The 18,622-nt window shown below is 43.0% G+C and overlaps 1 protein-coding gene and 1 pseudogene across 2 annotated transcripts in view; one reads left to right on the top strand and one right to left on the bottom strand.

The window, feature by feature from the left end:
* Nucleotides 1-3,463: 3,463 nt before the first annotated feature.
* MANBA (mannosidase beta) overlaps nucleotides 3,464-18,622 on the top strand; it is a 114,308-nt gene continuing 99,149 nt past the window's right edge. The window contains exon 1 of one of the 2 annotated variants that reach the window (XM_003257477.3): nucleotides 3,464-3,774. In XM_003257477.3, the coding sequence (XP_003257525.1) occupies nucleotides 3,574-3,774 (201 nt within the window). In that variant the 5' untranslated portion in view covers nucleotides 3,464-3,573. The remainder of the gene's footprint in view (nucleotides 3,775-18,622) is intronic. The other variant, XM_030819174.1, reaches the window with a different exon arrangement.
* Nucleotides 17,743-18,282, bottom strand: LOC115836749 (annotated as a pseudogene).

Genomic DNA, 18,622 nt, shown 5'->3' with positions numbered 1-18,622 from the left:
TTTTTCCATTTAAGTCATTGAGAGATAACTTTCCTTCTGTTACCAGAAATGTTACAATGTAGTGAACAGGCAAACTTCTCATGAATTTTAAAATTAAACACAGTTCAATTTAAAATTTTAGTCTCATACCCAACTCAAACATTTATTTCCCCCACCCACCTAGTTCAGAATTAACCTGTGGCTGATGGACGGCAGTGGAGAAGTCGGGTGGTCTCTTTTTACAACCCTCCTTGCTTTACACATCTCCCTTCTCTCCAGTGCTTCTGGGCCTGCCTTCCTTCTCAGGTTGGTTGTAATGCCTAATGAGGGATGGTGTGGGTTCTTCTTTGGAGGCTTCTCCAGGGAAATACTCTACTGCACAGTTTGCTGACGTAGGCCATGTGTCCTCTAGTTGACTTCTTGGACTCTCTTGGGTAGAGTCCCATTATACTGTCTCAAGCCTGGTTAGTTCCTACGGTGTCCTCTTGGTTTATAGGAAACTCATGCGTATGCATCCTTGACACACCAAATTCTAGTGGTGTACATAGTTCCCACTACCTTCTCTCTTTGTTCTAACATTTGGGGCTTCAAACTCTGGGGAAGTATGTCAAACCTTTGGGCAGGATACTTATGGCCTATTATCCCCGGTCCTGGGGTTTAATCAGACTCTATGAGTCTAAAGGAAAATGTCCACTCCACATCTCATTACTCTTTCATTTTCTTTCCCTTATTATAACTTCTGTAATATATCATGGGATTGGAATATCGTTGGCCTTGGTATATACCATGGTGTTCTAATGAGTTTACCAATTTTATATATTTAGATATGAAGGAAGTGTTGTCATATAGCAAAGGGCCTGACTACCTCCATTGGTCTGTTGTGACAGGATACTGACCCTACACATCATTTAATCACTGTGGGCATTATTTATCTTTTTAAACCAGGGAACTGTCACTTGTTCTAAATAATTCAAGTTTTGGGAAGCATCAAATGAAATGATCAAAATGAAATCTGTTTATATAGTGTAAGTTAAAGATACCCACAACTATTTTAAACATTGCATTTGGTATCATGACTTTAAATTACATAAGTTGAGAAGTTTTATGAATATCTCTAAATAAGGTTTATTTACCAGAAAATCATGGACAAAAATTATCCTATAACAAAATGAAAACATCATGTCATCTGTGCCAATTGCAATTTTAGGAAGAGTACTTATTAGGGCTTTGATTATTCTTTGATGTTCTCTGTTGTCAATGTGAAGTAACCTAAATGATGTTATGCTTGCATCCTGGAATGAAAGGAGGAATGAGAATCTTCTATTACTGTTTTTCTAAAAATTATATTTCTTAAGTATTTCTTATTTTTTTTTTTTTTTTTTTTTGAGATGGAGTCTCGCGCTGTCGCCGAGGCTGGAGTGCAGTGGCGCAATCTCGGCTCACTGCAAGCTCCGCCTCCCAGGTTCACGCCATTCTCCTGCCTCAGCCTCTCCGAGTAGCTGGGACTACAGGCGCCCGCCACCACGCCTGGCTAATTTTTTGTATTTTTAGTAGAGACGGGGTTTCACCGTGGTCTCGATCTCCTGACCTCGTGATCCGCCCGCCTCGGCCTCCCAAAGTGCTGGGATTACAAGCGTGAGCCACCGTGCCCGGCCTAGTATTTCTTAATACAACAGAATATATCCATATGTATCATCAAGGATGAATTTTCCTCTGATTTGGCTTAATGAAATCTCCGTGAGTTATGAAAAAATTCCTTTGCCACTCTTGTTGCCATAAACCTTGTGTTATCAGTGTTGCACAGACCATGGCTAGCCATTTAATGCCATGAATTATGGCATACAATTTGAATTGAGAGCTTTGTTTCTATCAAAGGTAAAAATGCTTCTGGAGTGAGTGACGAAGGCTTTGAAGCAGTGAGAGCGTTTCCCCTGTAGTATCATTGGGCTCTGACAGTAGGACCTTGAAGAGGAGGGTTCTAATCCTGTCTGCCACTATGTGACAGGCAAGTCACCTGATCTTTTTTTTTTGAGTCTTTCTCTATAGCCCAGGCTGGAGTGCAGTGGCACCATCTCGGTTTACTGCAACCTCTGCTTCCTGGGTTCAAGCAAGTCTCCTGCCTCAGTTTCCTGAGCAGCTGCGACTACAGGCACGTGCCACCACGTGCCCAGCTAATTTTTGTATTTTTAATAGAGACAGGGTTTCACCATGTTGGCCAGGCTGGTCTCGAACTCCTGACCTCAATGATCCACCCGTCTTGGCCTCCCAGAAGTGCTGGGATTACAGATGTGAACCACCGCGCTTGGCCCCGATCTCTTTGAACTCAGTTCCCTCATCTGTAAAGCCAGCGGCTTGGGTTGGGTAATCCATACTGTCCTTTGAGCCAAGATATTCAGGGCTTGTAAATAATGCTGACTTTGCAAAGTAAGATATTGCCCGGTGTCTGCAGAATCAGGCAATTCCAAGGCCATTATAAGGCAAAACAAAGCTCAGATTCGATGAAAGAAAATTTCTTTTCAAGGACTTCTTCCGAAGCATAAATATAAGGCAGATAGCGTCAACACAGGAGAAAGGCAGTCTATTTTATGCAATGTAAAATTCCCTCTTAACTTCTAGGATTACTGTTACATCCTGTTGCAAGAATGGGACTCAGGTAGACCATTTGACTACAAGACCCGAAATAAGTCCGTGCTATTTCTTGGGTACTCTGGCATTGTTACGGACGATCACATATGTTTATTCATTTTATACTTATAACAACTTGAAAACTTCAAGAAACGGAGATGGAGATTTTGCGGCTTGCCCAAGTCCCACAGCTAGTGAGTGCAGAGGATTTTAAACTCAGCTGCGCCTAGCGCAGGTTCCAGAACTTCAGAAACCTCCGTGGGGCTTTATGAAACATAAGGACGTAGGCCGCTAGTAACAATAGCTAACATGAGTGCCTTCTCTGGGCCAGGCTCCATGCTGCATGCTGTAGTTGCATTTTCTTGGTTAGCCCTCAGAACAACCTTTTGACGGAGATACTGCCAGTACTTGTTTACTCTTTGAAGGGCGGGGTAGGCTCTGAGACCCGCGAGTTGAGCTGCAGCGGGGTGAGTGTTACGCTACCAGGTAGAAGAGAGTCTGTGTAAATTTGGGGGAAGGGAAGTGGTGGATTGTCTCCCAGTTTCGGTTCTCTGAAGGAGTGAGGGGCCTCTCCAGCTATGGTCTCCACGTACAGTCGGTCTCTGATCTCCAGAGGCTTTGTGCCACTGCGCGCCCAGGGATCTTTATGTCCCAATTACCGTGCAAGATTCTTGCCTCCAGTTGTATGTACTGAGGCGGCGGGAAGAAGCGCTGAGGGAGGGCTCAGACCGCAATGCCCCCCAGCCTGTAGCTAGTCTCTGGGGCTGCAGCTCCCGCACCCGCGACGCCCGGCTTCCAGCGGGTGCAGGCGCAGCTTCCTCGTTCCCCTCCCGCCCGCGGCTGCGCCGGGAGAGCGCTCAGCTGACCTAGGGGCGGGGCCGGGGCGGGGACCTAAAGCCTCGGCTCCTTCCGAGGGGGTGAGTGGCTTCCCCGCTGGTCCCTTGCAGCGCTGCCTTTCGATCCCTCCGCATGTCAGTGGCGCGGGCTCTCAAGATGCCCCTCCACCTGCTCCTGCTGCTCGCGCTGTGCGGTGCAGGCACCACCGCCGCGGCGCTCAGCTACAGCTTGCGGGGAAACTGGAGCATCTGCAATGGGAACGGCTCGCTGGAGCTGCCCGGGGCGGTCCCCGGCTGCGTGCACAGCGCCTTGTTCCAGCAGGGCCTGATCCAGGTATGGCGTGCGGCCGACCCGCGGCGAGCCTGCGCCCGCCTTCTTCTGGTGCTGAGAGGAGCCCAGGAACCGCCTGGCAGCCCCCAGCTCTGGGCCATTCTCGTCGGTTTGGCAGTAACTTTCCCTTTGCATCTTGTGATCTGCGGGGGGAAATATCCAAGCTATGGGGTAGGGGCTTGATGGAGACTGAGCGACCGACCCATGTTGGGACATCAGTAACTCTGGAAAGCGGAAGTTTAGATAGAGGAACAGTGTTGCTACTAGCAGTTTACTTACTGCAGTCGTTCTCTACTGAAGCGTGTATACAAAGGGCATGCTGTCACTGACAAGCATAAGGTCGGGAATTACTGTCTCTGCTATCTGCACGCCACAGGGGACAACAGCGTTTTGCTAAGTAAGGGTTAACTCTATTGAGTAATGTCTCGGTTTTTTATTTTCGCTGTTAAGCGTCAGGGAGTCAGATTTGGGATTGACGCAGCACAGACGTTGTGGAGAATGACCTACAAGAGTAAAGTTGGGTTTGTCAGTGCTTGTGTGGCTAATAATGGGTAAATAATTTTTAAGGCTAACTTGGTGATGAAGAAAGGTGCTACTTCCTCTCAGGGAGTGTGTGTGTGTGTGTGTGTGTGTGTGTGTGTGTATCCCAATGGAATCTCCAATTTACAGACTACTTGTGGGGAACGTTTTCCTGTTTGGCTGCCTGCGCGCATAGATTTGCAGACTGACTTCCATCCTACAACTGCTTTTGCTATTCCCTCTTGCACAGCGTTCCCACGTGTTGTCTTTACTTGGGGCAAAATGTATTTGTAATTGATCTACTTGTGGAACGCATATATTGTCCAATCCTCATAACAACTCTATATGGTAAGTGTTCATATCTGAATTTTATGGATAATATGGAATTATGGAACACAGAGAAATTAGAAAGGTGACAGCAACTAAATGGAAAGAAATGGAATTCTAACCTAGGTGGTCTCAACTCCATAGCCTGGTCTCTATACTATGTGGTATGCTTACTTTGGTGTTTTTAAAAATCATGTGTTTTTGAAGCACTGTGGTTGACTTTCAGGAGCACCATTCTAAGTTTATTTCCATGACAAGGTGGTCACCTAGGGTTATGCAAAATTTCTGACATGGTACTTAGTAGTTTTTTTTTTTTTTTCCCTGAGATGTGTATCAGAAAGGAGGTGAATGTTGTAAATGACACTGACCATTGTCCAATGTATTTTTAGAGTAAATCATTCCCAAACTTTAGTACTTTATTTTTAGTTGGCAAACTACTTGTGATAGAGACCACAGCTGACCACAGTATACTCTGAGTTTTCACTTATATCTGCTTTGAGAATGCCTGTGTTTATTTTGTAGGGTTCCTCCTTGCCTGATTTTACTGAAATAATTAAGCCAATGGGTGCTGGTACGTTGGCTCAAGCTGGTTATTCCAGAGCTTTGGGAGGCCAAGGTAGGAGGATCCCTTGAGTCCAGGAGTTCAAGACCAGCTTGGCCAACATAGAAAGAGTCTATGAGGCCGAGGTGGGAAAATTTCTTGAGGCCAAGAGTTCAAGACCAGCATGGCCAACATAGAGAGATTCTATCTCTACCAAAAAAAAAAAAAAAAAAAAGAAAGAATTAAGCCAATGGGAACTAATGAGTGGCTTCAGTAAGTCAGATTATTGTGCCATATTACAGAGCTAAGAAACAATGTTTGGTTACAACAGATACTTAATGAAAATGAATTTGCTCATAGTATGAAATAACTTCCTTACAGGAACAGTTTGAAGAGATTTCTTAACTCTCTTCATAAATTCTTAGAAAAACCTTGAGGTTTCAATCAGGTAGATATGGGTCTCAAATGACAGTGGGATGAGAAATGGGAAGGCTTTTGGGGCTTAGGAAACACAAGGCCTGTTGAAAATAATCATTAGGCTGGGCACAGTGGCTCATGCCTGTAATCCCAGCACTTGAGAGGCAGAGGTAGGTGGAGTTTAAGACCAGTCTGGGCAACCTGGCGAGACCCTGTCTCTACAAAAAATTAAAAAATTAACTGGGCGTGGTGGTGTACACCTGTGGTCCTAGCTACTAAGGAGGCTGAGGTGGGAGGATCGCTTGAGCCCAGGAGGTTGAGGCTGCAGTGAGCCATGATCTGTACTCCAACCTGGGCAACAGAGTGACACCCTCGCTCAAAAAAAAAAAAAAAAAAAAAGTAAAGAAGCAATCATCAACATCAGATCAGTATCGTTATTCAGTAATGTGAGACTGTTATCCCATCTGCTTTATTATAACATCCCTTTTTGGTGTTGACTTCAGGAAATATTCTACGGTTTATAGTAGACACTGGGCCAAATATTGTGTTTGTATAAGAACTTGAAACATATCTTGGTGATATCATTCATTTGTTTATTTATTCACCTAGTTAATTATCTCATATTTATTTTGTACCTCTGATGTGGCAGGCACTATTCTAAGTACTTGAAATCGAGTGGTAAAGAAAACAAAGTCCTTTCCCTAATGGACATTCTAATGGAGGAGATAGACATATACCAAATTAATAAATAATGTAATGGCAGGTGGCGCATTGAAGAAAAATTGAGCAGGTTAAAGGAAGAGACAGTGAAGGCTGGTTGGAAAGCATTGCTATTTTTTTAAAAGTGGTTCAAGATAGGTATTTTGATAAGGTGACTTCTAAACAAAAAGACCTGTTTGAAAGGTCACTTTTAAGGAGAAGTGCATTTCCAGCAAAGAGGAAAAACACAGGAGTGGGGAGGAGAGAGGCCCTGAGGCAGGAACGAGCTTGATTAAGTTTCAGGAATAGTCAGCAGGCCAGTGTGGCTGGAGACCTGGGAACCAGAGGGAAGGAGAGGAGTTCAAAGTCTAGGGCACATCATGGAAGGCTGTGAGCCATAGGAAACACTTTGGCTTTTATTCTACATGTGATGGGAAGTTATTGGGGGCTTTGAGCTTAGAGTAGCATGATTAGATTTGCCTTTTAAAAAGTCACTCTGTTGTGTGAAGGCTACAGTGCAGGAGAGTGGAAGCCTGGAGACCAACCAGGGGACTATTGCTGGTCTACGTATGGGCAAGAGATGGCTTCTGGCTTGGACCAGCATGGTGGCAGTGAAATGGTGAGAATGGTTGTGAGAACACATTTTACATGTAGAAACAAGAGGATTTCTTCAGTTGGATTTGTTAATGGATTGGGAGAGAGAAGGGGGGAGGTGCAGGAAAATACCAGGATTTTTTTTATCTGAGCTGGTTAAATGAAATTTGTATTTAATGAGAGATTCTGTGGCTAGTCTTGGCTATTTCATAGGTGACTCTGGGTTTTCTGTACAGAATCTAAACCTTTGGTTTCTTAGAGAGGCTTTTGGGTTCTCTGTGAAAAGTTATTCCTTCAGCCTGCTATTTTTTTTTTTATTTTTTTTTGAGACGGAGTTTCGCTCTTGTTGCCCAAGCTGGAATGCAATGGTACTATCTCGGCTCACCGCAACCTCTGCCTCCTGAGTTCAAGAGATTCTCCTGTCTCAGTCTCCCAGGTAGCTGGGATTACAGGCATGTGCCACCCTGCCTGGCTAATTTTGTGCTTTTAGTAGAGACAAGCTTTCTCCATGTTGGTCAGGCTGGTCTTAAACTCCCAACCTCAGGTGATCTGCCTGCCTCGGCCTTCCAAAGTGCTGGGATTACAGGCATGAGCCACCGTGCCCGGCCCTCAGCCTGCTATTATGCCACACAGTATAATAGGCGTTAGGAATAAAAAAAGAAATTGAGAGTGAGACTATAGTTCCTATTTTGTGGGAGGCCACTTTAGTGAGGCAGAAAACAGATTAATTTCCATATGATATGTTAAGTGCATGGATAAAGGGACCCTTGTTAGGAATGTTCTCAGCTTTTCTGTGGAATTTCTCACTGGTGTGAGTTTTGAAGCAGCTGCTTCTTTTTGTTTTTTTTTTTTTTAGATCGTCTCTGTATGCCAACATTAAAATATATAGATAAGTAAGAAGAAGAAGGTTGGAAACATCACTTCCAGAGATAACCACTATTTTTTTTTGACAGCTGTTCATGTGGCTAATGCCCCCAACAGTTTTATTTATTTATTTATTTATTTATTTTTATTTTTTTATTTTTTCCCTTTTTTTGTTATACTTTAAGTTCTAGGGTACATGTGCACAACGTGCAGGTTTATTACATATGTATACATGTGCCATGTTGGTGTGCTGCACCTGTTGACTCGTTAACCTCATTTACATTAGGTATATCTCCTAATGCTGTCCCTCCCCCAGCCCCCCACCTCACGACAGGTCCCGGTGTGTGATGTTCCCCATCCTGTGTCCAAGTGTTCTCATTGTTCAATTCCCACCCATGAGTGAGAACATGCGGTGTTTGGTTTTCTGTCCTTGGATAGTTTGCTCGGAATGATGGTTTGCAGCTTCATCCATGTCCCTACAAAGGACATGAACTCATCTGTTTTTATGGCTGCATAGTATTCCATGGTGCATATGTGCCACATTTTCTTAATCCAGTCTATCATTGATGGACATTTGGGTTGGTTCCAAGTCTTTGCTATTGTGAATAGTGCCGCAATAAACGTATGTGTGCCTGTGTCTTTATAGCAGCATGATTTATAATCCTTTGGCTATATACCTAGTAATGGGATGGCTGGGTCAAATGGTATTTCTAGTTCTAGATCCTTGAGGAATCGCCACACTGTCTTCCACAATGGTTGAACTAGTTTACAGTCCCACCAACAGTGTAAAAGTGTTCCTATTTCTCCACATCCTCTCCAGCACCTGTTGTTTCCTGACTTTTTAGTGATCGCCATTCTAACTGGTATGAGATGGTATCTCATTGTGGTTTTAATTTGCATTTCTCTGATGGCCAGTGGTGATGAGCATTTCTTTGTGTGTCTGTTGGCTGCATAAATGTCTTCTTTTGAGAAGTGTCTGTTCATGTCCTTTGCCCACTTTTTGATGGGGTTGTTTGATTTTTTCTCATAAATTTGTTTAAGTTCTTTGCAGATTGTGGATTAATTAGCCCTTTGTCAGATGGATAGATTGTAAAAATTTTCTCCCATTCTGTAGGTTGCCTGTTCACTCTGATGGTAGTTTCTTTTGCTGTGCAGAAGCTCTCTAGTTTAATTAGATCCCATTTGTCAATTTTGGCTTTTGTTGCCATTGCTTTTGGTGTTTTAGTCATGAAGTCCTTGCCCATGCCTATGTCCTGAATGGTATTGACTAGGCTTTCTTCTAGGGTTTTTATGGTGTTAGGTCTAACATTTACATGTTTAATCCCTCTTGAATTAATTTTCGTATAAGATGTAAGGAAGGAATCCAGTTTCAGCTTTCTACATATGGCTAGCTAGTTTTCCCAGCACCATTTGTTAAATAGGGAATCCTTTTGCCATTTCTTGTTTTTGTCAGCTTTGTCAAAGATCAGATGTTGTAGATGTGTGGTATTATTTCTGAGGGCTCTGTTCTGTTCCATTGGTCTGTATCTCTATTTTGGTACCAGTGCCATGCTGTTTTGGTTACTGTAGCCTTGTAGTATAGTTTGAAGTCAGGTAGTGTGATGCCTCCAGGTTTGGCAATGGGTGACCTTGGCAGAGGAGGATTTTAATAATCAAGTGACTAAGATGACTCGTTTTGTGGACAACACTCAGCCTCTTTCCCCAGCCATCCCTGTCATTGCCCAATGGGCCCATGAACAAAGTGGCCATGGTGGCAGAGATGGGGGTTATTCATGGGATCAGCAACATGGACTTCCACTCACCAAGGCTGACCTGGCTATGGCCACTGCTGAGTGTCCAATTTGCCAGCAGCAGAGACCAACACTGAGCCTGCGATATGGCATCATTCCTGGGGGTGATCAGCCAGCTACCTGGTGGCAGGTTGATTATATTGAACCGCTTCTATCATTCAAAGGGCAGAGGTTTGTTCTCACTGGAATGGACACTTACTCTGGATATGGGTTTGCGTATCCTGCACGCAATGCTTCTGCCAAGACTACCATTCATGGACTCACAGAATGCCTTATCCACCATCATGGTAATCCACACAGCATTGCCTCTGACCAAGGCCCTCACTTTACAGCTAAAGAAGTGTGGCAGTGGGCTCGTGCTCATGGAATTCACTGGTCTTACCATGTTCCTTATCATCCTGAAGCAGCTGGATTGATAGAATGGTGGAATGGCCTTCTGTAGTCACAATTACAATGCCAACTAGGTGACAATACTTTTCAGGGCTGTGGCAAAGTTCTCCGGAAGACCATGTATGCTCTGAATCAGCATTCAATATATGGTACTGTTTCTCCCATAGCCAAGATTCATAGGTCCAGGAAGCAAGGAATGGAAGTGGAAGTGGTACCACTCACCATCACCCCTAGTGATCCACTAGCAAAATTTTTGCTTCCTGTTCCTGCGACGTTACGTTCTGCTGGTCTAGAAGTCTTAGTTCCAGAGGGAGAAATGTTGCCACCAGGAGACACAATGATTCCATTAAACTAGAAGTTAAGATTGCCACCTGGACACTTCGGGCTCCTCCTATGTTTAAGTCAACAGGCTAAGAAGGGAGTTACAGTGTTGGCTAGGGTGACTGACCCAGACTATCAAGACAAAATCAGTCTACTGCTCCACAGTGGAGATAAGGAAGAGTATGCGTGGAATACAGGAGATCCCTTGGGGTGTCTCATAGTATTACCATGCCCTGAGATTAAGGTCAATGGGAAATTACAACAGCCCAATCTGGGCAGGACTACAAATGGCCCAGACCCTTCAGGAATGAAGGTTTGGGTCACTTTACCAGGAAAAAAACCATGACCTCGTGAGGCACTGTTTGGTAACATGAAGTTCTTCCGTGGTGATTTCTGAGATTTTGTTGCACCCATCACCCAAGCAGTATACAGTGCACCCAATGTGTCTTCTTTTTTCCCTCACCTTCCCATCCTTCCCTGCAAGTCTGCAGAATCCACTATATCATTCTTAAGCCTTTTGCATCCTCATAGCTTAGCTCCCACTTATAAGTGAGAACATACAATTCTTGGCTTTCCATTCCTGAGTTACTTCACTTAGAATAGTGGTCTCCGACTCTACTTTATTTTGTTCCTTTTTATGACTGAGTAGTATTCCATATTATGTATAACATATACTGCATTTAAAAAATCTACTTGATGGTTGATGGGCATTTAGGCTGGTTTCATATTTTTGCAATTGCAAATTGTGCTGCTATAAACATGTGTATCCAAGTGTCTTTTTCATATTATCACTTCTTTTCCTCTGAGTAGGTACCCAGTAGTGGGATTGCTGGATCAATGGTAGTTCTACGTTTAGTTGTTTAAGGAATCTCCGTACTGTCTTCCTTAGTTGTACTAGTTTACTTTCCATCCAGCAGTGTAAAAGTGTTCCTTTTTCACCACATCCATGCCAACATCTATTTTTTTAAATTTTTTAAATTATGGCCATTCTTGCAGGAGTAAAGGAGTATCTCATTGTGGTTTTGATTTCCATTTCCCTGATAGTTAGTAATGTTAAATATTTTTTTATTTTTCTGCTATTTGTTTATCTTCTTTTGAGAATTGTCTATTCATGTCCTTAGCCCACTTTTTGATGGGATTATTTGATTTTTCTTGCTAATTTGTTTGAGTTCCTTGTAGATTCTGGGTATTAGTCCTTTGTCGGAAGCATAGTTTGTGAAGATTTTCTCCCACTCTGTGTGTTGTCTGTTTACTCTGCTGATTATTTCTTTTTCTGTGCAGAAGCTTTTTAGGTTAGTTAGATCCCATCTATTTATCTTTGTTTTTGTTGCATTTGCTTGTGGGTTCTTGGTCATGAAGTCTTTGCCTAAACCAATGTCTAGAAGAGGTTTTCTGATGTTATCTTCTAGTTTTTTTTAAATGGTTTCAGGTCTTAGATTTAAGACTTTGATCTATCGAGTTGATATTTATATAAGGTGAGAGATGAGGATCCAGTTTCATACTTCTACATGTGTCTTGCCAATTATCCCAGCATCATTTGTTGAATAGGGTGTCCTTTCCTCACTTTATCTTTTTGTTTCCTTTGTCAAAGATCAGTTGGCTGTAAGTATTTGACTTTATTTCTGGGGTCTCTATTCTGTTCCACTGGTCTATGTGCCTGTTTTTGTACTTGTAGCATGCTGTTTTTGTGACTACATCCTTATAGTATAGTTTGAAGTCAGGTAATGTGATGCCTCAGGATTTATTCTTTTTGTATAGTCTTGCTTTGGGTATGCAGGCTCTTTTTGAGTTTTATATGAATTTTAGGTTTGCTTTTGCTAGTTCTGTGAAGAATGATGATGGTATTTTGATGGGAATTGAGTTGAATTTGTAGATTGCTTTTGGCAGTATGGTCATTTTCACAATATTGATTTTATCCATTCATGAGCATGGGATGTGTTTCCATTTGTTAGTGTTATTTATGACTTCTTTCAGCAGTGTTTCGTAGTTTTCCTTGTAGAGGTCTTTCATGTCCTTGGTTAGGTATATTCCTAAGTATTTTATTTTATTTTTCTGCAGCTATTGTAAAAGGGTTGAGTTCCTGATTTGATTATCAGCTTGGTTGCTGTTGGTGTATAGGAGTGCAACTGATTTGTGTACATTGATTTGGTATCCCGAAACTTTGCTGAATTTATTTATCAGGTTAGAAACTCTTTGGATGAGTCTTTAGGGTTTTCTATATATATATGATCATATCATCAATGAACAGTGACAGTTTTACTTCCTCTTTATTGATTTGGATGCCCTTTATTTCTTTCTCTTGTCTGATTGCTCTGGCCATGTCTTCCAGTACTATGTCAAAGAGAAGTGGTGAAGTGGGCATCCTTGTCTTGTTCCAGTTCTCAGGGGGAATACTTTCAACTTTTCCCTGTTCAGTACAATGTTGGCTGTGGATTTGTTGCAGATGACTTTTATTTCCTTAAGGTATGTCCCTTCTATGCCAATTTTGCTGAGGATTTTAATCATAAAGGATGCTAGACTTTGTCAAATGCTTTTTCTGCATCTGTTGAGTTGATCATATGATTTTTGTTTTTAATTCTTTTTTATGTGGTGTATCACATTTATTGACTTGCATATGTACCTGCATCCCTGGTATGAAACCCACTTGATCATGGTGTATTATCTTTTTGGTATCCTGTTGGATTTGGTTAGCTAGTGTTTTGTTGAGGCTCTTTGCAGCTATGCTCATCAGGGATATTGGTCTGTAGTTTTTGTTTGTTATGTCCTTTTCTGGTTTTGGTATATGATAATACTGGCTTCATATAATTATTTAGGGAGGATTCCCTCTTTCTCTATTTTTTGGAGTATTTTCAGCAGGATTGGTACCAATCTTTCTTTGAATGTCTGATAGAATTCAGCTGTGAATCCATCTGGTCCTGGACATTTTTTTTGGTCAGCAATTTTTAAATTACTGTTTCAGCATCACTACTTGTTATTGGTCTGTTCAGAGTTTCTATTTCTTCCTGTTTCAATCTGAGAAGATTGTATATTTCCAGGAATTTATCCATTTCCTCTAGGTTTTCTAGTTTGTGCACATAAAGATGTTCATAGTAGCCATGAATGATCTTTTGTATTTCTGTGGCATCAATTGTAATATCTCCCATTTCATTTCTAATTGAGCTTATTTGTGTCTTCTCTCTTCTTGATTAATCTCACTAGTGGTCTATCAATTTTGTTTATCTTTTCGCAGAACCAGTTTTTGTTTCATTTATCTTTTTTTCTTCCCTTGTTCGATTCTGTTGTTGAAACTTTCCAGTGTATTTTGCATTTCTCTAAGTATGTCTTTCATTTTCAGAAGTTGTGATTGTTTTTTCATTATGATATCTGTTTCTGGAGATCTTTTCATTCATATCCTGTATTGTTTTTTAAATTTCTTTAAGTTGGCTTTCACCTTTCTCTGGTGCCTACTTGAGTAGCCCAATAATCAACCTTCTGAATTGTTTATTTGGCAGTTCAGAGATTTCTTCTTGGTTCTATCCATTGCTGGAGAGCTAGTGTGATCTTTTGGGGGTGTTATAGAACCTTGTTTTGTCATATTACCAGAATTACTTTAACTGGTTCCTTCTCATTTGGGTAGACTGTTTCAGTGGAAAGATTTGGAACTCAAGGGTTGCTGTTTAGATTGTTTTGTCCCATGGGGTAATCCCTTGATGTGGTGCTCTCCCCCTTCCCCTAGGGACGGGGATTTCTGAGAGCCAGACTGCAGTGATTGTTATTACCTTTGTGAGTCTAGCCACGCAGTGGGGCTACTGGTCTGCAGGCTGATGCTGGGGACTGTCTGCCAAGAGTCCTGTGATGTGATCCATGTTCAGGTCTCCTAGCCATGGATACCAGCACCTGCTCCAGTGGAGGTGGCAGGGGAGTGAAGCGGCCTCTGTGGGAGTCCTTGGTTGTAGCTTCGTTTAGTGCACAGGCTTTCTCAAATGCTGGTTATGCTAGCAGTGAAGTTGTCATGTGAACAGTCTCAGTACTTCTGGTTAACCAGGATATTTCAGGCAGTGGAATTAGTTGTTTTCTTCTTTAGAGCAGGGTTGTTCTTTTATCAGTTTGAGTTGATTGGTCTCCAGCCAGGAGGTAGTCCTGTCAAGAAAGCACTAGCTGCAGTAGTAGAAGGGGGGATATAATCTTGCCCTACATTGGCCAGGATGAGTACTTGGGTTTCTCAGGTGATGGGCAGGGCCATAGAGGTCCCAAGGGTTTATGTCATTTGTCTTTGGCTATCAGGTCCGGTAGAGAAAATTCATCAGGTGAGGACAGGGTTAGGCAGGTCTGAGCTCAGACTCTTTTTGTGCGGGGCCTGCCATGGCCACTATGGGGTTCTCAGGCTAATGGAATTATGTTGCCAGGGGGATTATGATTGCCTCTGCTGCATCATACAGGTGGCTAGGGAAGTGGGGGAAAAGCCAGCACTGACAGGCCTTACCTGGCTGGGTGCAGTGGCTCAGGTCTGTCATCCTAGCACTTTGGGAGGCCGAGGCGGGCGGATCATGAGGTCAGGAGATCGAGACCATCCTGTAACATGGTGAAACCCCATCTCTACTAAAAATACAAAAAAATTAGCCAGGCATGGTGGCAGTCGCCTATAGTCTCAGCTACTCAGGAGGCTGAGGCAGGAGAATGGTGTGAACCCAGGAGGCGGAGCTTGCAGTAAGCAGAGATCGCGCCACTGCACTCCAGCCTGGGTGACAGAGCGAGACTCCGTTTCAAAACAAAAAAACAAAAACAAAAAACCACAGGCCTTACCCATCTTCCATGAAGCCAGCAAGGCCAGTCTCACTCCTACTGTGCCCCCCAACAGCACTGACTTTATATCAGTTTATATCCAGGCAGCCGGTGAGCAGGGCTGAGATCTTGCCCCAGGCTATAAGCCTCCCTGCTGAGAAAGAAAACATGGCTCTCAGGCCTCACCCCTCCCCACCTGCTCACACCTTTTGCTGTGCTCATATCTGTTCTTCCTGTTCGCCACCCCCAAGCTCCTGGATTCTGCTCAGGAAAATTCATGCTTGTCGAAAATATTACAAAGTTCAGCCAGGAGCTTCCTTCACCCCGTGACTCCCCTCCAGTTCTGCTGGGTGCCTTCCCTTCCCCAAAGACCTCTGTGAGATAGGCCAGAAATGGCTTCCCTGGACTCAAACTGGGGACTCGCTCTTTCTGGTGCTTCTTTTCTTGGTGTTATTATATTTTGCTTGGCTCCTGAAATCCATTTCAGCTCTAGGTAAGGTTAAATCCTTCTCCCGTGATCTGAATTTTCAGGTTCCCAGAGGGGATGTGTGTTTGGAAGCAGACTTTTTTCCCTCTCACACTTTGGGAACTCACAGTTTTTGGCTGTTTCACAGAGTTTGCAGTGGCAAACCACTTGTTTCAAAGGGTCTTGAATTCTTTTGGTTTTCCCGGTATGTTCCTGTGGTGGTTCTTGGAGCAAAAATTCACAATGTGAGTCTCCACGTGCTGTCCTGTTCATCCAAGTGGGAGCTGCATGTTAGTCCTGTCTCCTATCTGCCATTTTATCTCAGTTTGCCAGATAATTATGTATCCTAATCCACATTTTGCTTGTTTTTGATAAATATTTTCTTAACATCTATTTATTTATTTTTGCCCAAATGTCTAAGAAAACAATGCCTGTAAACAAGATAGTTGAAAAAACTTTCTCCATTTAATTCTATTCGAAGTAATTGTATCTGGGGTAAAGTCTGACACTGGTCTGAAGCAGAATTGGGGAGTGGAAAAGCTATACCTGGTTAAGTATCTCTATATCTATAATCAGGTATAATGATGGAGTCCAGAAACTTACTGAGAAAATGAGACTGATGATATTGTCATTTGCATGCTCTGATGACACATGGCTTGTTGATGTACAGTAAGCATAGTAAATATGGTAAGTATCAATTATAAATAACTAGCCGAGGCACACACGGCATGTCTATTTCATGGTTGCTGCTTTATAAGCACTGACATTGTAACTATTGATGGTGTTGTGACGTTAATAGTAGTACTAGGTAATGACTAAGTATATGGACCCTGGAGCCATCTTTCCTGGTTCTGAGTCAGTTCTCCACCACTTAATAGCCATTTGAGTATGAGCCTTAGAGTCTTTGTTGGTAAATGGGTGTGATAATAGTACCTACCCCACTAGGATCACAGGCAGTAACTTTTAACTATTATTATTGTTGTTGCAGTTACCAGCTGGTATAAATGTGTAAGTATATGTAGCATGAGGCATTGTAGTATAGTCCAAAAAATTCAGACCTTGGTGTTAGACTAGATTGGTTTCTCTCCTCGGTGTGCATACTTCTGCTTAGTTGTGGGACCTCAGGAAAGCTATTTCACTTTTTGGAGCTTTAGTTTCTTCCTCTATTAAATGGTATTTGCTGTACATGTTTATTATGAAGATAAGAGTGTATGAGTGCCTACTTTAGAGGCTGATGTTTAGTAAATGGTTGACAAATGATACTTTTATTTGTTTTTAGGGTTCGTGGGTTTGCTTAACAACTCAGACTGACGTGGGTCCTTAGTCATGAGAGGTAACCCTGAGCTGCTGTTTGCTATAAATAAGGCTCAGAATTTCAGTATGATAAATAGGGTCAGACCAACCTGGAACCAAATTAGGTTGGTTGATTAGCATTTGGAATAGTTATTTTAAATGTACTTTAAACCTCTATAACTTTTTTTTTTCTGGTATTTTCTCTTAGTAAGAGAAAAATTTTTAGTAGACTATTTTTTTTTTTTTTTTCAGCATGCATGCAGTTTATTCACCACATTTCCCCCAGGAACTCTCTCTGGTTAGGGAATGAAAGAATTGAAGGGATGGGGGATGTATAGGTGGAAGTAAAAGGCACACCTTGAACGTGCTATGATGGGTTGAAGGGTTGAAAAGAGGTTGGTCTGAAATTGACGAGTCTCCCATTTCAGAAGCTCAGGAAGTTTGTGCCCAGGAAACATGCCTGCCTTCAGCCAAATCCCCTGCACCTGATGGAGCAGAAGCAGGCACTGCCTACCCTGGCCTGGGCTGTCTGCTGGCTCTCATGTCAGGCATTTTCTGGGCCTAGCTGTTGCAGCTAATGGGATTACTAACATTGCATGGCCATGGCGTCTTGGCCTAAACAAACAGGTGAGGCCTGGCTCTGTCTACACAGCAGCAAAAAAGGTGACTGATTAGCAGGAGATCTGTAGTGCACAGATAATGGGAGAGGGTGGGCCTGTCAGCATTAGATAATGACTCCAAAATGTAGTGTAAACTCACAAGCAGGGGGTGACTCAAGGCTGGACACATGACTAAGTAAGAAAATATGACTCTGTGAGCTGACTCAACTTCTAAACAAACCTCCTAATACAGTCACAGTGTGTTTCAGTCCCCTTGACTCTAAACCATCACAGAAGCAGAAGGAAGAGGAAGTGGTGGACTGCCCAGCTGGAGCCTGGGGACTGTCATGACTGTCTAGATCTCTGAGGTCAGAGGGCGTCACAGCCTCCTCAGACCCTGAGCCTGGGATGGAGAGGGGGAACAGGATATAGATTCCCAGGAGGGCTGTCCCCACGGCCCTCTCCCTGCCTGTCTGGCTCCTCGGGCCTCCTCTTCTCCCGCTTCTTCTTGGTCTCTTTCTTGGGCCTCTTGTTCACAGAAGAAACAGTAGCCTTGGGCTTCCTCATCACCTCAGCACTTCTGAGCTCAGACGGTTCAGCTTCCACCTCGTGGGACTTGGGAATGGATATGATGATGGCCAGCCCACAGATGAGCTGGAAGATGGCTCCTAGGAAGAGTCCGTACCATAGCAGGTTCTCCAGGAAAGTGGGCTCAGGCACCTCCGGAGGTGAGAAGTCTAAGTCAGAGGCCATGGCCCAAGTCACTTGCTGCCTGAGGTCTCTTCTGACCCACCACTCTTCAGAGCCAACTCTCACGCTGCTGCCCCGCTGCCCTGGAAGAGTAGACTTTGTAGGTTCACAGCAAAATTGAACAGAAAGTACAGAGGGTTTTCACATAACCTCCTGCCTCCTTGCATGCACAGCATCTGATTCTTCAACATTCCCCACCAGAGTGGTACATTTGTTAGAATCAATGAACAGACATTGACACATCTTTATCACTCAAAGTCCACACTTTACATTAGGGTTCATTCTTGGTTGAACATGCTGTGGGTTTGGACAAATGTATAATGACTTGTATTCACCATTGCAATATTGTAAAGAATAATTTCACTGCCATAAACATTCTCTGTGCTCTGTTTATTCATCCCTCTCCTCTGCTTAACCCATGGTAACCACTGATCCTTTCACTGTCTCCATAGTTTTTTCTTTTCCATGTCAAAAGACAAAATTACAACAAATGTAGTTAAAGATCAAATTGTCTTTTATT

The sequence above is a fragment of the Nomascus leucogenys genome, chromosome 9, assembly GCF_006542625.1.
Source record: "Nomascus leucogenys isolate Asia chromosome 9, Asia_NLE_v1, whole genome shotgun sequence".
In the NCBI taxonomy this organism is placed as follows: domain Eukaryota; kingdom Metazoa; phylum Chordata; class Mammalia; order Primates; family Hylobatidae; genus Nomascus; species Nomascus leucogenys.
The sequence above is the reverse complement of the archived record's forward strand: the minus strand, read 5'-3'. Positions and strand labels throughout refer to the sequence as shown.